At 35.0% G+C, this 17,347-nt stretch overlaps 1 protein-coding gene across 1 annotated transcript; it reads left to right on the top strand.

Moving 5' to 3' along the window:
• The first annotated feature begins 7,865 nt into the window (after window positions 1–7,865).
• Window positions 7,866–12,058, top strand: LOC142615627 (uncharacterized). Its single transcript, XM_075788368.1, has 4 exons — window positions 7,866–8,018; window positions 11,211–11,314; window positions 11,431–11,584; window positions 11,823–12,058. The coding sequence occupies exons 1-4, from the start codon at window positions 8,000–8,002 to the stop codon at window positions 11,855–11,857; spliced, it is 312 nt and encodes a 103-aa protein (XP_075644483.1). The 5' UTR covers window positions 7,866–7,999; the 3' UTR covers window positions 11,858–12,058.
• Window positions 12,059–17,347: the final 5,289 nt, after the last annotated feature.

Genomic DNA, 17,347 nt, shown 5'->3' with positions numbered 1-17,347 from the left:
CTTCTTCATTCTCTTCATCTCCCTCATCTCTTCATATTCTCCATAACTCTTCTTTTTTCTCTCTACAAAAACCTCACTCTCCTTTTTCTTTTCTTCACTTTTTGCTGACTCTCTCATTCTCTCAAACTCTCTCATTCTCTTATTTTCCAAACTCTCTTCATCCTCTCTGATGGCACCCAAGGCCAAGAAAACCTCCTACGTCCTATCCTCTGATGCATTCCATCTCACTTGCTAGAGCGGAGCAACAAGGTTGGTGGGGCCTCCACCATTGACATATCGGCCAGAGAATCACATTTCGATCACTGAATCCGTAAGTTTTCAAACTTTTTCTCATTTTCAAGTTTTTCTTTGATCTTCTGTTTCAATGTGTTTTTGGCCATGTAGTGATTGGGTTTTGCTGTGGGATAGGTTTAGATAAAAACCTAACATCTTAGGAGGGGTAGGAACATGTCTAGGATTGATTTTGGGTGATGCACCTTTGAAAATGTTGAAGAACTGCTTTTGTCTGTGTTCTTGCATGCGTGGGCTCGGGCCTGCGTACACAGCTTACATTCATGCATATGCAAGTTTGTTCTTGCATACACAAGTCTATTCTTAAGGTTTTGCATATGTGGGGATGGGCTTGCGTATGCAGGGTCTTGTTTGCGTACGTGGGCTTTGACGCGCGTACGTAAGACATTCGGTAGAAGCTCTGCTAGGCCCATTTTCACTTCTTTTTCACCTGTTTCACTTCTATATGCAATTGTAACACACCTTTATTGTCAATTTTGCATTTGAATATCATTGCATCAATACATCATATTTCCCAAATTTTGCTTGCATCAGGAATCTAATTTCATCTTATTTTTTGTTTGCAGTTATAATCCCCTTATGCTAGTAGGGGAAGCACAAATAAAGTGGTGGAGTAGTACAATCTTCATGTCCCTGAAATCAGGGACTATATCCGATAGGCAAGCTTCGAGCCTATCATTGGTCTTCTTTTGGAGAAGTCTGTGAGTGCTACCTTGTTGTAGTGCCTCATTGAGAGGTGGTGGAATACTACCCACACCTTTCATATTCCTGAGCGGAAGATGACGATGACTTCGTACGACTTTTACCACATGACCGTCCTTAGCTTTGAAGGGGCATCATCAGTTTGGATGGTGTGTTAGGCATCCAGCTGGGTCTTGACATGTTGGGGAGGAAGTACTCTACTGAGACCATCCACTACTTCGAGTTGGTGTCGAATTACATGTTCCTCCCTTAAAGGACTATGAATGAGCACGTCCGTAGAGCTAGGGCTTTCCTTCTCCACTTGTTAGGGGCTTATCTCTTTGCCAATGGTGGGTAAACGGTGTCATTGAGGTGGTTGACCCTCTTCCAGGACTTTAGAGAGGCATGGAGGGCCAACTGGGGGCAAACATATCTCGCTTATCTTTACACCACCCTCGACACTCTCAGCCAAGGCACTTTGCAGCAGCTTGTGGGGCCTTGGAAGCTCCTTGAGGTTAGTTATCTTTTCAATCTTTGCATTTTCACTTGTAGCTTATAGTCTTACAAATTGTGTTATCTCGAAAATTGTCATCTTGCATCTGTCGTCTTGTAAACTATCATCTTGTATCTAACCTGTGGCTTGTGCTTTTTTGTAGGGGTGGGTTGTTAGGTATGGCCTCATAACTCCAGGCACCGATCTAGTTTTGAGGGAGTTTCCTCAAGTGAGGGCCCACCTTGCAGGGTTAACTTCGGATGAGGTAAGTTTAAGAGCTCTAGTTGTTCATGCATCCTTCATGCATTTCCTTTAGGATACCTTTCTTCTAACCTTGTGTAATTATAGATTAACTAGACTCCATGGGCCGGCCAGCCCCTTCCTGTTTCTCGAGACTTAGAGCCTGCCATTCTTATTGCTTCAGAGATCACTCGACCCTTAGGAGGAGCGGGCTTGAGGGCGCTATACCTGGTAGAGAGGGTTCGGTGTCAGTTGGTGGGTAGGGATGACCCACAGATTCCGATGGACCCTTCTGAGTTTATGCTTGCCCCACACTCCATGAAAGATGCTGAGTACAACTCGTGGGGGAGAGGTTTTCCCAATGTTGAATGGCTTCTTGAGGGGTAGGACTATGAGGAGTTCAACATCACTTGTCTCATGCCTTCCTTTATTGTTCAGGTATATGCTTAATATCTTTTTTTTTTTTTTGGTCATGACTTCTAATATGGGAAATTGTAATAGGGAGGACTTGCCACTGGTGAGTCCATTGATCCTCCACACCTCCCTTGGACGGTCTATGCTTATGGCCCGGATGGCTTTGCTTGGGAGAGTGTTGTGCCCTGTAACCCTAATGTCATGGGCTATCCTTTCCCTCCCAACACTCAGGCGGTAAGTTCTTTCTTCTTCTGTCCTTCTCCTTTTGACATTCTTCTCTTTCTGTTTCAGTCACTAACCCTTCTTTCTTTTAATTGCAGCCCACTATCCAAGAGCATGAGGAGTTGGTATGGCTAGACTATTCAAGGAGCTTGTACGGTCCTGGAGGAGTGGCCCACCTAGGCGGTGGTGATGATGATCATGACGATGATGATGATGATGATGGAGGTGATGGCGGTAATGATAAGGACTTGGAGGTGACTCATAGCTATCGGTCAAGGAAGAGGCGGTACCATTAATTATCTGCAGTCAAGACATATAGGCATACAACGCACACATTTTTTCTTTTTTTGCTTTTATGGTTTTTATTTTCTTTAGCAAACACTTGGACTTAGTTTGAGACAAAAGATTGTATTAAGATCAAATTTTTACATTTATGCTTTGATTGGGAACTTAGCACTTAATTTACAAGATATATCATAAATTGTATGTTTCTATACAACTTTGCTTCTTTGATGCTTGCAATCTTGTGCTTGGAATGTGTCTTGGATGATCCCTTAGGCTATAGGAACCTTTAGGAATGCCTTGGAGTGAAAAACTCTGCTTAAAACAGGGGAACATGAGCTTCTACTAAGTGCCATGCGTACGTGATGACAATGAGATTTATGCATTGGTGAAAGCATTGGAGACTTGACAACATTACCTTTGGCTGAAAGAATTTGTCACACATATCGACCATGAGTCCTTGAAGCACTTGAAGGGACAAGGTAAGTTGAATAGAAGACATGCCAAGTGGGTGGAATTCATTGAGACCTTCCCTTATGTAATCAAATACAAACAAGGTAAGAAAAATATTGTGGCTGATGCATTATCTAGAAGGTATGCCCTTGTCTCTACTTTAAATGCAAAGTTATTAGGATTTGAATATGTTAAGGAATTGTATGCTAATGATGATGATTTTGCTAGTATGTATGGAGCGTGTGAGTTGCTTGTGCGTGAAGCACATGGAGGTGGTTTAATGGATCATTTTGGTGTAAGGAAGACTTTAGACGTGTTACATGGACATTTTTTTTGGCCAAAGATGAAGCGTGATGTGGAGAGAGTTTGTGCTAGATGCATTACCTATAGGTAGGCCAAATCTAGAGTCTTACCACATGAATTATACACTCCTCTGCCCGTACCTAGTGTACCTTGAGTTGATATTTCTATGGATTTTGTTTTAGGCTTGCCTAGGTTAAGGAAAGGTAGGGATTCGGTTTTTGTGGTTGTTGATAAAAAGTGAGGTTTTGCTTCTTCTTTTGGTTCTTCAAGAACTATGAACTTATCAGGAATTCTTCCTTGTGGCGTTCAAATTTTATACCTCCGGTTTGTGATTTAGTTATAATCATTGGGTTGGGGTTTGTTGCTTATACCTATGGTTCGCGTTTCACTTATGAATGTTGGGTCAAGGTTTCTATCAAAATTTGAATTTTAGCATTCTTGGGCAAGTATTCCAAAATTATTTGTTGAGTCTCAAAGCGTGTCGATTGAGGTTCGCATCATAATGGAAAAAAGACGTAAGATCTTTTGGAATCCTTGTGCTGCCCATTGTATTGATTTGATGCTTCATGACATTGGCGATTTGCTTGTGCATGCAAATACTATAAAAAAGCAAAGAAGATCACTGTTTTTATTTACCATCATATTTGGGTGCTTGATTTGATGAGAAAATATACAAAAGGGAGGGAATTGGTAAGACAAGGTGTCATAAGATTTGCCATTGCCTACTTAACTTTGAAGAATATATATCAACAAAAAATTGGACTAAGGTCTATGTTTGCATCTGAGGAATGGGCTAAGAGTCCCTATGCAAAGAAAAGTGATGGCATTAATGTCCAATTAATTATCTTGAGTGATCCAAAGTTTTGGCCTGCTATTAAATTTTGCTTGAAAGGTGTGATCCCTTTAGTAAAAGTTTTAAGGCTTGTAGATGGTGATGCAAAACTAGCAATGGGCTACATATATGAAGCTATGGATAGAGAAAAAGAGAAAATCCAGAAAAATTTTAATATGTGCAAAGGAGATATAGACCTATATTGAGAATTATTGAATCTAGATGGGGGCTTCAACTTCATAGGCCTCTATATGCAACAGCTTATTTTCTCAATCCTAAGTAAGTTTATTATTTGAATTGTTATATATTTTACTTTTAATCTTCATATTTTGTATGCATATTTATTTATAAGATAAAAATTGTGGTAGGTTTCATTATGATCTCAACTTTGCTGCAAGTGAAGAAGTGAGAGTTGGACTTTATGAAGTGATTGAAAGGATGTGTCCTACAACTTTGGAGAGGTGTAGGATTGATCTACAATTGGAGAAATTTGATAAAGCTGAGGGTTTGTTTGGAAAAGAAATAGCTATACTTACAAGAACAAAGAAGCAGCCAGGTAAGTGTTATTGTTATTATTATTATTATTATTATTGATTATCATCATTATCTTAATGTAGCTTTTTATTTGTTGTTATCGTAATTATATTGTAGCCCTTTACAATTTCCCTTGTTGGCTATATAGCATTGTGGTGGGAAAGTTATGGAGTACATTGCAAAGAGCTTCAAAACTTAGCTATACGTGTCTTAAGTCTAACTTGTAGTGCAATGGGATGTGAAAGAAATTGGAGTACTTTTGATCATGTACACACCAAAAAAAGAAATCACCTTGAGCAACAAAGAGTGAATGCTTTGGTGTTTGTAAACTATAATATTAATTTGGAGTTGAGATAAATAAAGAGAGAAGAGAATAGTGACTCATATGATCCTATTTGTCTATCGGATATGGAATCTGATGATGAATGGATTATCGAAAAGGAAGAACCTTGCTTGCTAGAAGATGTTTCATGGATGGACATTCATGAATGTGGATGTAGTAGAAAAAGAAAGAGAGGTATAGATTTAGATTGAATTGAAAATTTCTTTTCTATATTATGAATAAAATGTTAATTTTGACAATATATATTTTTTGTTATTTTTTTTATAGGTCCAAGATATTTGAATGCCAAAAAGAAAAGTAAAGAAAAAGTTATTGAAGTTGAAGAACCAGAAGATATAGTGGATGTTGGAGATGATGAAGAAGATGTCAACGATGAAATGATTTTGCAAGATGATGAAGACGATAACTTCATTGACTTGGACTATGGAGATGATTTTGATTAGGTAGTGATGAATATGATTAGGAAAAAAAGTATTTTGACTAATATAATATGTAGTGACTTTGAACTCTAATGAATTTGGATATGGATGTTTTTATCTTTTGGATATGGATGTTAAAAATATATGTCCATTTGGTTTATTTGGTTAGCTTAGTCAAATACTATAACATAAGTGATAATTAAAGTAGTCATTATTTGCATATGTTTCAATTTTATAATAAATATATGTATATGTATAATGTTTTATAAATTTATATAGTGTTTGTGTATCTTATAATACACGATACGATACGATACACGATACATAAAAATGATAAAAGGTGTCACGATACGATTCACGATTTGACAACTATGCATCTATCTTGTTGCACATATCTCTAAGCATCTCTTTCTCCATTTCTCTTACACAATCCCACACACTTACTACACCATTACATATAAACACCACAACTCTTCTAAACTCCACTCTCATACTCTCTCACTTTGAAATTCTACTATTTTGTTGCTCATAAACACATCTCAATACTCTTCTCCACCTCTCTTATAAAAATTCTTCTCATGGAAGGCATAAACTTCTACTACTAAAGCCCTTCTTCTAGAAGGCACCAAGATCTCATATCAAAGCCCTTCTCCTAGAAAGCACAAATATTTTTTACAAAAGCCCTTCTCATGGAAGGCACAAACCTATCTTACAAAAGCCATTCTCATGGAAGACAATACTATTCATAACTTCACAATAACCAAAAGAGCATTATCATAGGGGAAATTCATTTAAATGCATGATAAAGGAGACAAACTTAACTAACCTCTACATACAACTTGACATACTCTCTCTTCGTCTAATTGAACCCATTTTTCTCCTTCAATTTTGAAGTTATCATGGCAAAGTGACTCTCCACTGCTGGAGTCATTTTGCTGGAATAATATCTACTCACTGATGCTACATAACTAGAGCTGCAAACAAAACAAAGATAAGTGACTTTGCTTTCATATCTCTAAATTTACATCATTGAGTACATAATTACTTTACTTTTAAATTCATATTACTTTATTTCAATTACTATTACAATTATTAATCAAAGCTATTATATCAAACACATATTATTTATTATTTCAACCATTATCATGTTTTTGAGACTTTGGGCTTTACTCATTTTGTAGGCTTAAAAATACGCCAGAAGCCATTGGACTGTACGGCACAATGTTGAGTTTTGGATGCAACTCCCTATACAAAACCGGGTCTAGCAAGGTCACCCTTTCAGTGGACAACACGTGGCTGCGTACCGAAAAACTGCCCCCCGACAATCTTCTTTTGGAGTTAAGGTTTTGTAGGATGTCGTTGGGAGCCAAAAATCATTCCATACCTTGATTGATGGAGAAATTGGGTTTTTGCCTTTATTTTTAAAAATATCTAGAAATATGTCTCTATTTGAAACTATTTAAGTCCGTGTCCCTATTTTGAAATTCGATTTCCTCAAAATTGAGTTTCAATGTAAAACTCAATTTGTAGAAAATCGAGTATAAGCGATCAAACTTAAATTTTTTTATTCTTTTTATGGAACTTGAGTTCCATTCGAGGAACTCGAGTTACATAAACTCAAGTTCCACAAATTTTTTATTTTTTTTAAAGTTTGATTTGGCATAACTCGATTTTCTAAAAATCGAGTTTTACATTTAAACTTGATTTTGAAAAAATTGAGTTTTAAAATAGGGATACAGTCCTAAATAATTTTAAAATAGAGACATATTGCTAAATTTTTTGCAAAATAAAGACAAAAGCCTAATTTTCCCCTTGATTGACTCACCATTCTTCGCTGACCATTTTAAACCCTTGACATATATTGGGCCTCCCTTTTTACAAGCAGTTCAAATACTTGAGGAAGGTAGCTTCCTCCCTTCTTCAACTATTCTTCTTGGAGATAGATATTTTGGAGTAATTCTTAGGTACTTCTAGAGCACGGAGAATAGTACTCATTTCTCTCACATTTATGATAGAGTTCGTTCATTAAATTTATGATGGGATCCATTATAAATGTGAGAAGAAGAAGCACTATTTTACTACACTCTAAAACTACGTAAGAATTTTTCAGTATTTTGTAGCCAACAGAAGAAAAGAAAAAGCTGCATATGGTAAAAAATCTGACACCATGTCACTCTGCCCAAAGAATCTATTCGAATTCTTACCAGTACAGATTTGTTTTTCCCATATTATTAAAAAAAAAAAAACTCTCAAAACACGAAAAGCACGTATGAATAGGCCACTTAAAAAATGACACGTAGACTTTCAGCGTTAGAATGGACTTTTACAGTAGCCAATTAAAACCGAGAGAACGCGTAGTCCAATCTAGTCATCATAAAGACTAACGTCGAATTCGAGTCGGTCGCCTTATATGCACCGCAACTCTCTCTCTCTCTCAAATCAAATTCATCTTAATTCGGACTTTGGCGAAGACTCTAGAATTTCTCTCTCTCATGGCTTACGTCGAACGAGGTTCGTTCACATTCTCTCTCTTTTTTACTTGTTTGGAATATTGAAATTAGGGCTTTTTATTATTCGGTTTTGCTGTGAATAATTATGCCTTTTGATGAATTGACTCGTTTGGATCGCTCAATGTCTTTGTTCCTCTGTTCTCAGATTCGTTTTTTGTGATTTTTAAAAACACACACACACATATTATTTAATTACAAAGTTTGATGGGACCCTTTTGCAGATATGCAACAATTTGGAATTTTAATCTGTAGCTCAGGATCCATGGGAAAAGTTTCCAACTTAACTTTGACATGGTTTTGCTTTGAATAAATTTTTTCTGTAGTAGAGAAAAAATTTATGATTTTTTTCACCACTAACCCAAGAATTATGCATAACAGATTGAATTTAAAAAAAAAAAAAAAATCCAACCTCACTCTTGTAATTTTGATTATTTGGTATCTTTATTTCTGGGCTTGTTGATGAGCTGACATGAATTGGCATGCAATGAAATGAGCTGCAACTTGATTTTGAAGAACTTGTGCCAGGATTTATTTAGTTGATGATATGTTGTAACAAGTGGTGTTTGCAATTTGGGATTCGTTTCGTTGCGTATGATATTCTTGCATTTTTGTGATTTAAAGATGGGAAATTTGATGAATCAGGTTGATTTTGGGCTGCTTCGAGCAATTTCATTAATCATATCAAATAGAATCTTTGTGAGTTCATGATGATGAACACAAAGGAACTGAGAGTACAAAAAAATCATATAGGAGGTCTAAGAGAAGCTAAAAACTCAATAGTGGATGTAAAATCAGTGAAACCCCAGCTCCTTGACCAATCAAAAAGAGTGCTTAGAAGCACATATTTTTAATGATCCAAGGAGCTTTCAGTGTTCTCAAACGAACGACAATTTTGTTCTCTCCAAACAATCCCATCAAGTAGCCTGGAATTAAGTTTCAAATATCCAAACCATGCTTCCCAAACCAATTCCTCGAACAAAATAATAAGCTCATTACCAACTCAGGCATGACCCATTGGATCCCAAATATCTGAAGCACATCCCTCCACAAAGCATTGGCAACATCGCAATGCAGTAAAAAATGATCCACTGATTCACCCGCTCTACGACACATACTATTCATTAGTTAAGAAAGACCTATATTTTAATTTTCATATTAATACTACTTTAGTTTTTTATTTTCTATTTAGATTTAAGCTTAAAATCTTCTTCTTGAGAATTCTTGAATGTTCAAGGTATTTTGGACAAGGACTAATGATCCAAGTAGCTTTAACAATGTCTGCTAATTGAGAAAAAAAGAAAAGAAAAGGTCCAATGTTCCAGTCTTTTTAACAATGTTTCTAATTGAGAAAAAGTAAACATCTTTGTTTCAGTTGTGTAGTTTGAGTAGTTATAGCTAGCTTCCTGCATATGTTCGTCTGTTTCCTGTTTTGTGTGTAATTTCCAATCTGAGTAGTAGTTAACAAAATTATGTTTGTATATTTAGTCCGCAAACTTGTTCCTATGTCTTTTTAACTAATTAAATTTGTGATCCATGACTCTTAAGTATCTTAATATATTTCTATCTCATCGTTTGTGTTGCATAATGATTCAAGGATGCTTGTGATGATTGATTAGAACTTTTAATTGTTGCCTATATTTTGATACTTGCAGAATGGAGTGAAGCAGGTGGTGAGTGTGATGTGACATAGACTAATGCTATTTTTAGAATAGTGATATTGATGTTTTGTTTTTTTTTATAATTATTTTAAAAAAATGATATTGATGTATTTTTTTGATTAAATTATATAGATGGATTGGTTTTTCTTCTCCAAGTGTTTTAGAATCCATTTTTTTGATGCCATTGATCCTTGATGAAGTTTATTTTTACTCCAACCATCTCAAATTGTTTGGTCCCTTATTCCATTTTGGGATGTGTCAAAATGTAGTCTTCTTTGAAAAGTCAACAAATTAATTTTCAAACTTACCCTTTACTTTATATAAAATAGCAATCCATTCTTTCACTAAAATATAAATTAATGAGGGTAGTTTTGGAAATAGATACATTTATAACCTAAAGACAACTCATTAAATGATGTTTTCTTAAAAAGTTGAATTTTCTAAACTGAACGAACGATGTGGGATGGAGGTAGTAATATTATTTGATAAATGCCATTTGACAATCAGGCGAACAGCTAATGATATAAAGTTCAAAAACAACATTTTACATAGTTTTCCTGTACTTTACAAAATATATACAGCCATCGTCAAAATTAAGTTCAAGGTTGAATTAAAAAAAAAAAAAATGCCCAATAGGTAAAGACCAAATGGTACTAGAATGGAAATTGTGACTTCTGTGCCTAATATAAGCTATGCAATGCAAACTTAAAGTATATAATCATCATCCTCATTAAGTATAAGACCAAATTCATTGTCACATAATCATCATCATCATAATAGCCTCACTCTCCTTGAATAAGATTACACCATGAACTAGAACTTGATCTCATGTTGAATCTTTCTTCTTCAACTCCAGCAGCTCATGCACTCCCAGTCAACCACTCTATGTGGTCCCTTAGATATTTTTAATGTCTTCTAGAATTTGTAATGAGGATTGAGGGGTGGCCTTGTCTATTCTATCACACCATATGATTGGTCTTTGTATGACAAATCAAGAGCCCATACAAATGGCATTAGATAAATAAAATAAAAATAAAAAAGCCTTGCTTTTTTTGCACGTATTAAAATGCGCAATAAGCGTGCTTTTCCAAAGGTGCTTTGCTTTAGGTGCAAAAAGCGCTCAAGGCTTGGCACTTTGAGTGTGCTTTTGCCAATGCAACTCTCTACCACTGCTCTACTTCATGTTGTCACAATAAGCAGTTTGACGTATTCTGTTACAAAAGTTGATCATTGGGATGCTGAAATCACTAAAATGTGTTTAGCAATGTAGTGTTAGACTGAAATTACCAACTTTTGTTGCATATTGTTATAAGATGCTTTTGTGATTTGGTGTCATGGTTGATTGAACAGTTTGTGGGTTGAATATGCCTATTGTGTCACCAAATTTGACATGTCTTGCTATAGTTTAATTTTTGATAATATAAACTCAATTCCTGTTGAGGCCAAAAGAAAAGACTGTAGATGTATTCGTTCCTCTTTATTATTACCATGAGCAAGATTTAACCAAGATTTGGCACACACACACACTTGTTCAGGTGTTGTGAAATCCAAGCGATCAATCTGGAAGCTCAGGACAATCACCGACTTCTTCTGGGCCATTCTTAACTACATAGGCGTGTTTTTTACGACTATGTTATCGGTAATTCTTAGACTTTCCTCATCTTCTCTACTATGATATATGTACTAGCTTTGAATTATCAAATTGGTCTTTAATCTATTAGAAAAATTTATGTTCTTAATGCTTACATGCCTCAGATGGAGAAGTCAGATGCTTACAGGAAAGGCTCTGGTGGTGGCAAGAAATGGGATGGTGGTGGCCCAGGAGGTGGACCATCTGGCAGTGGTCCACGTGGGCCGCCCCGTGGATTAGACAATGTTCGTGGACTTGACAGTGTTCGAGGGGACCATAGTAAGTTAATTTTGCCCACCTTATTTATTTTGAATAATAATTTTTTTTTTTTATAAAAAAAAAAAAATCAAGGGATAGCACAAACGTCTTGATACTGTGTCATATGAAGAAGAGATCACTAGTTTGAATCTCCCCTTGGGAGCCAAAACTCACTTATTAAAAAAGAGAATCCAACTTTATTTTTTCAACATTTTTTTTCACTCATTTTTCTAATAAAGATGTATTTCTATACCACCAGGTTCCTTACCCGCATGTGGTTCTTGCTGTGGTTAAGCATCCAAGCTATCTGTTGTGCATTTGTGATATTGTGAGATCTCCAATGGTGTGCTTTGAAATGTGTAAGGAATTAGGAACCCCCACCCCCAAAAAATAGTGAGGAACTGAAATTGTGTAATATGGTAATGTCAATAGATTTCTCAAGAAAAAAAAAGGTTTCTCAAGTCGTTAAATAAACCACCATGTTGTTGATGATGATGATGTTGTTGTTGTTGTATAACTTTCCGGAAACAAGCCTTAGAGGGCGTTTAGAACTCTAGCATCAATCCTCATTATACAAAAATCAGTGAAGGATCTCATGAGCAACTCTAGATCAGCAGACACAGCTTCTATGGTCCATTCATTCATTCACCCTTCTGAGCACAAGTTACAAACCATCATTTTACATTTTTACTGAAAAGAATCATCACTATTGTTATTCCCTTATGCATCAAATACAGTGCTTCTCTCAAAGCAAGGCATACAGTTTTAAGTTTTAGAAAAAGTCATTAGTTATAAAAGCCTGCTAAGATCCTGTTGTCAGTCTTTACAAATAAAGCAAGAGCCCTTCCACTTTGATTTACTAGTGCCCCAGCTTCTATCAAAATTAAAACCTGCCATTTTTTACCTTGCCATGTTCGGTGTACCACCTCAAACTTGCTCTTGTCAATGGTTGTATTTTGCCTTAATCCCCATACCTCCGTGAATTTGTACAGCAGTTGTTTTCTGCTATATAACAAACTAAACATCATTTACTACCATAAGCATAAGAGCTTCATATGCTGTTTTTGTCTGTAAATTGTGATTTACAGACAAATCTGACCCGTTGTCAGGAATGCTCAAATCTCACTCCAACCAGCTTTAATAGTTGACTTTAGTTCTAAAGACTCAATTCTTCTGGTAAGCTCTGTCCTAACTACACAGCACGAGTCAGGCTACAAAACATGAATAGATGATGCACGGTTTCATCAATAGCATTGCACAACGAACAAGGTGCATCAACAAGCAAATGTCTCCTCCGTAATTCAACCCTTACACTGAGTTCATTTAAAATTTTCCACAAATATATTAGTTTTTAAAGAAGTTTAAGTTGCCACATCCTACATCTCTCACTCGTAGATGTGTAATTTTGGGTTTCAATGGTGATGGTTTAGGGGATTGGAGTGGAACACAAAGTGGTCACAGAGCGGATGGTGGATGGTTTTTTTTTAGAATAAAAATTATTAAAGTGGGAGGAAATTGAAAGATTCAGTTGAAAGGAAAATTTTCTAATGGACTTGCTACACCATGTCATCTTTCACCCTATTCCAATATCTATCCTTCGAAGCAGCAGTGGAAACCTCTGTGGGAATACTTGAACAAAGGATGATCCACAAAACAAAAGAGCAATATATCTACAAAGAATCATTAGCATATATCCAATGAGAAAACCTAAATAAGTTGAAAAACATGACACACTTGATGAACAACCTCCTTGTGAATGAGAGGAAGAAGCCAAAATGTATTAGTGTTTAATGGACTAAACTAATACTTTAACAAGTAGAGGGTAGAGACGTTTTCATTGCGAGCACTCAAAATTTGGAGAAATTAGGGTATATAATGTTGCATATCATTCTATTTAATCAAACAATTAAAAGGGATTGACTTTTTACATTTTTTTGTATGATCATATTTACTTATCAAAATTGTGTTGTAGAAATATATGGTGTTTATGTTTTTAATTTAAAGAACTAAAATTTGAGAGAAATTGCACTTTACCACTCTAAACTATTCCACATATTACACTTTGCATTATAAACTATTCGAATGCACGTTTTGTACCCTAGACTATGACTCTTATTACACTTTGCACCCTGATATTAACTATACTGTTGTGTTAGAAGGAATCTCAAGCACATGACTCGCATATGTGCATTACTTAAGTGGCACAAAGTTAAAAGACCAAAACCCCCCTTTTCCCAATCAATTGAAAACAAAAACTTCGTTCTTTATTTTTACCCCTCTCTCTCTCTCTCTCTCTCTTTCTCCAATCAAAACTTGTGAAACCCTAAATCCCCAAAACAAAATCATCAATGGCACCACCACTACACCACTATCGCTCTCTCTCCATGACATTTTGGTTATTTGGCCCCCATAAACTAAAAAATATTTCAAGATGGCTAGTCCAATTTTTTTTAAAAATGATGATGGAAATCCTCATCGTTAGAACAAAACATGGTCCCAAGTAAATATATCGGTAAATTTCGCTATTGGAGCACTTATGAAATGTTATACTACATAGGGGTAATGATGCAAATCTCAATCGACACGCTTTGAGATCCAACAAATAATATTGGAATATTTGCCCAAGAAATCTAAAATTCAGATTTTGATAGAAACCCCAACCCAACGTTTATAAATGAAACGCAAACCAAAGATATAAGTAACGGACCTCGACCTAATGATTATAATAGAATAACAAACCGAATGTATAAAATTTAAACGTCACAAAGAAGAATTTCTAATAAGTTCACAGTTCTTGAAGAACCAAAAGAAGAACCAAAACCTCACGTTTTTTCTAATTTTTATTCAATAATCCTCCATTACAATCAGTGCATGCTATTTATAAGACATGACTGAAAAGAGGAAAAATATAAAAAACATATTAAATAATAAAAACCTAAATTAAAGTTGATTTGGTTTGAAATAGCATCTCCAAAATAGGAAATAGCTAAAAAACGTTCTAAATAATAGAAGCTTAAAATTAAGGTGGATTCTGAAATTAGCAGCTCCAGAATAGGAAAAATATCTATTAATTAGTATGGAGATGGAAAATCAATCAGCCATTAATCTACACCATAAATCATGCCCAATTAAGCCAGATCAGCCCTCAATAGCTTGGGTTAAATTTATTACGCCTTCATCTTCATTTGGGCCAAGCTTAGCATGTCTTGTGTTAGAATCATCCCAAATCTCTTGAATCAGCCCAGTAAGTGCTTCTTTGATCTTCTTGGATCTTGCTCTAGTAATAGTCCCAATTGGAACACGCAATGGATACTTTAATGCTTGTTGATTTTCATCATTCCCCCTCTCTTCAAAAGGATTCGTCCTTGAATCGTCACCTACATCAAAAGGAGAAAGACCAGAAACATTAAATGTAGCACTAATGTTATACTTACCTGGAAGATCCAACTTGTATGCATTATCATTGATTCTCGTAAGGACTTGAAATGGACCATCCCCTCTAGGATGTATCTTGGACCGCCTACGGGCTAGAAATAATTTCTTTCTCATATGCACCCAAACCCAATCACCCAGTTCAAAGAGGACTTGTCGACGGCCCTTGTTGGCTTTGGTCACATATTGCTCATTTTTCTTTTCTATATGTTGCCCTACACTTTCATGGAGTTTCTTCACCATCTCAGCCTTCTTTTGACCATACAAATTAGTCATTTTATTAACCGGAAAAGGTAGCAAATCCAAAGGAGTTAGTGGTAGCAAACAAATGGTGAAAAATTAGTAGTAGAATGAGCACTCCGATTATATACAAACTCAATGAACGGCAAACAATCCTCCCAATTTTTCAAGTTTTTCTAAATTATAGTACGCAACAAAGTAGATAAAGTTCTATTCACTACCTCAATTTGTCCATCTGTTTGGGGGTGACAAGTAGTCGAAAACAATAGTTTAGTCCCCAAATTTCCCCACAAGACTTTCCAAAAATAGTTAAGGAACTTAACATCATGATCAAACACAATACTCCTAGTGTAGACACTCGATTTTGCACCCATGATTTAATCAAGAAAGATGACTTAATTGATCATCCATGTACCCTAAAAATCATGATTGCATTACATGCATCAATTTTTTCTTGCATTACATGTATCAATTTGTTCTTGCATTACATGTATCAATTTATTCATTGCATATCATAAAAATGATCTTGGGATTCTAACGGTCGCAATGATGTGTCTGGTTTCTAAATTGAACAATCGGATTGAAAGATATCACAAGATCAAGTTTGTACGGTCAACATGCATTGTGTCTAGGAAGAGTCGATCACACACAATTAATTTAAATTAATTCTGATTGGTTAAAAATTTAAAATTAATTAAATAATTTTGTGATTGATTGATAATTAGCGTCTAAAATAGGATTGTATGCATAGGAATAAAAGGGATGATTAGATAACAATAAAATTGTGGATAATCTGAATTTTATCAAGATTTATTTTAAGGAATTTATCTACAAGATAATTGTTCCTAAAAATTCTGAATTATCTAGAAAAGAGATTAAAAAAATCATAGACTAAGGATGAAAACACGTCTAGGTACAAGTACCGGATAAAAAAAACCCTAGAAAGAGAGTCCAAAACACACTCGAACACGAAAGTGTGTTCGGCATCCAAGAGCACCATTCGGCAATTTTGGAGTGCCGAACGGCACTTTCAAAGTGCCGAATTGACTCCTTTTGGGCTTTGGCCCAACTCCCTTCGGGTGACAATAAGACACATCCTTTTCGATCTTTTTGCAGAAGGATGAGTCTCGATTTGCGTTCTACACGTCAGAGCTATTTTTTAGAGTCTTATGGCCTCTATAAATAGAGTTTGGATCTCATAATTCAGGGACTTTTTTTTGGCGCTTTGAGAGGCATACGTTTTTAGGCTCTCAAATTGCTCATATTTGCTGCTTAAATTAGGGTTTTTAGATTTCAAAGATAATTGAATAAATTCCTTTGAACCCTAAAACATCCTCTTAAGAACAAGAAGTCCTCCATGCAAGAGGTTGTTTTCAATCACCCTATTCTTTTTTTCTCTTTTATGATTCTTGTTTATGAAGATGCATATTTTCCTTTATCCATAACATGAATTGTTAATCATTATTTTGTTAAAGCATGATCTTGATTTTGTTTGTATAATTGTTGGGATCTCTTTCTTAATTCCAATAATCTGCATATAATCAATGCTTTTTCTTAAAATAAAAACAGATCCACATCTTTCTTAGATGTAGATTTGAATTTTTCTTAAAATAAAAACAGATCTGCACCTTTCTTGGAAGTAGATCTGAATTTTTCTTAAACAAAAACGGATCTGCATCTTTCTTAAATGTATATCTGAATTTTTTCTTGATAAAACATGGATCTGCATCTTTATTAGATGTAGATCTTAATTTTTCTCAAATTGAAAACTGATTTGTATCTTTCTTAGATAAATATATGATTTTTCTTTAACATATTTAGATTTTGAAACAAAGAAAAAGATTAAGCATGATTGTGTTTATGGTTGTTTTGTTTTGTTTGGTTCATATAGCATAAACTTATGTTATGAGTGAAATTCTCTTCATAAATTTTTTTTTTTCATATTTTTTTTAAAAAAACATATAAAAAAAATCTGATTTTTTTGTTACCAAAACCATTTTTTTATAATCATAAAATAGATCTGATCTTTTACAAACTTAAAACCATTTTTTCTACATATTAAAATAGATCTGATTTGGTTACAAACTAAAATCAATTTTTTATAATCACCAA

This window comes from Castanea sativa, chromosome 11 (assembly GCF_040712315.1).
Source record: "Castanea sativa cultivar Marrone di Chiusa Pesio chromosome 11, ASM4071231v1".
Lineage (NCBI taxonomy): Eukaryota > Viridiplantae > Streptophyta > Magnoliopsida > Fagales > Fagaceae > Castanea > Castanea sativa.
This window is presented reverse-complemented; position numbering and strand designations above follow the sequence as displayed.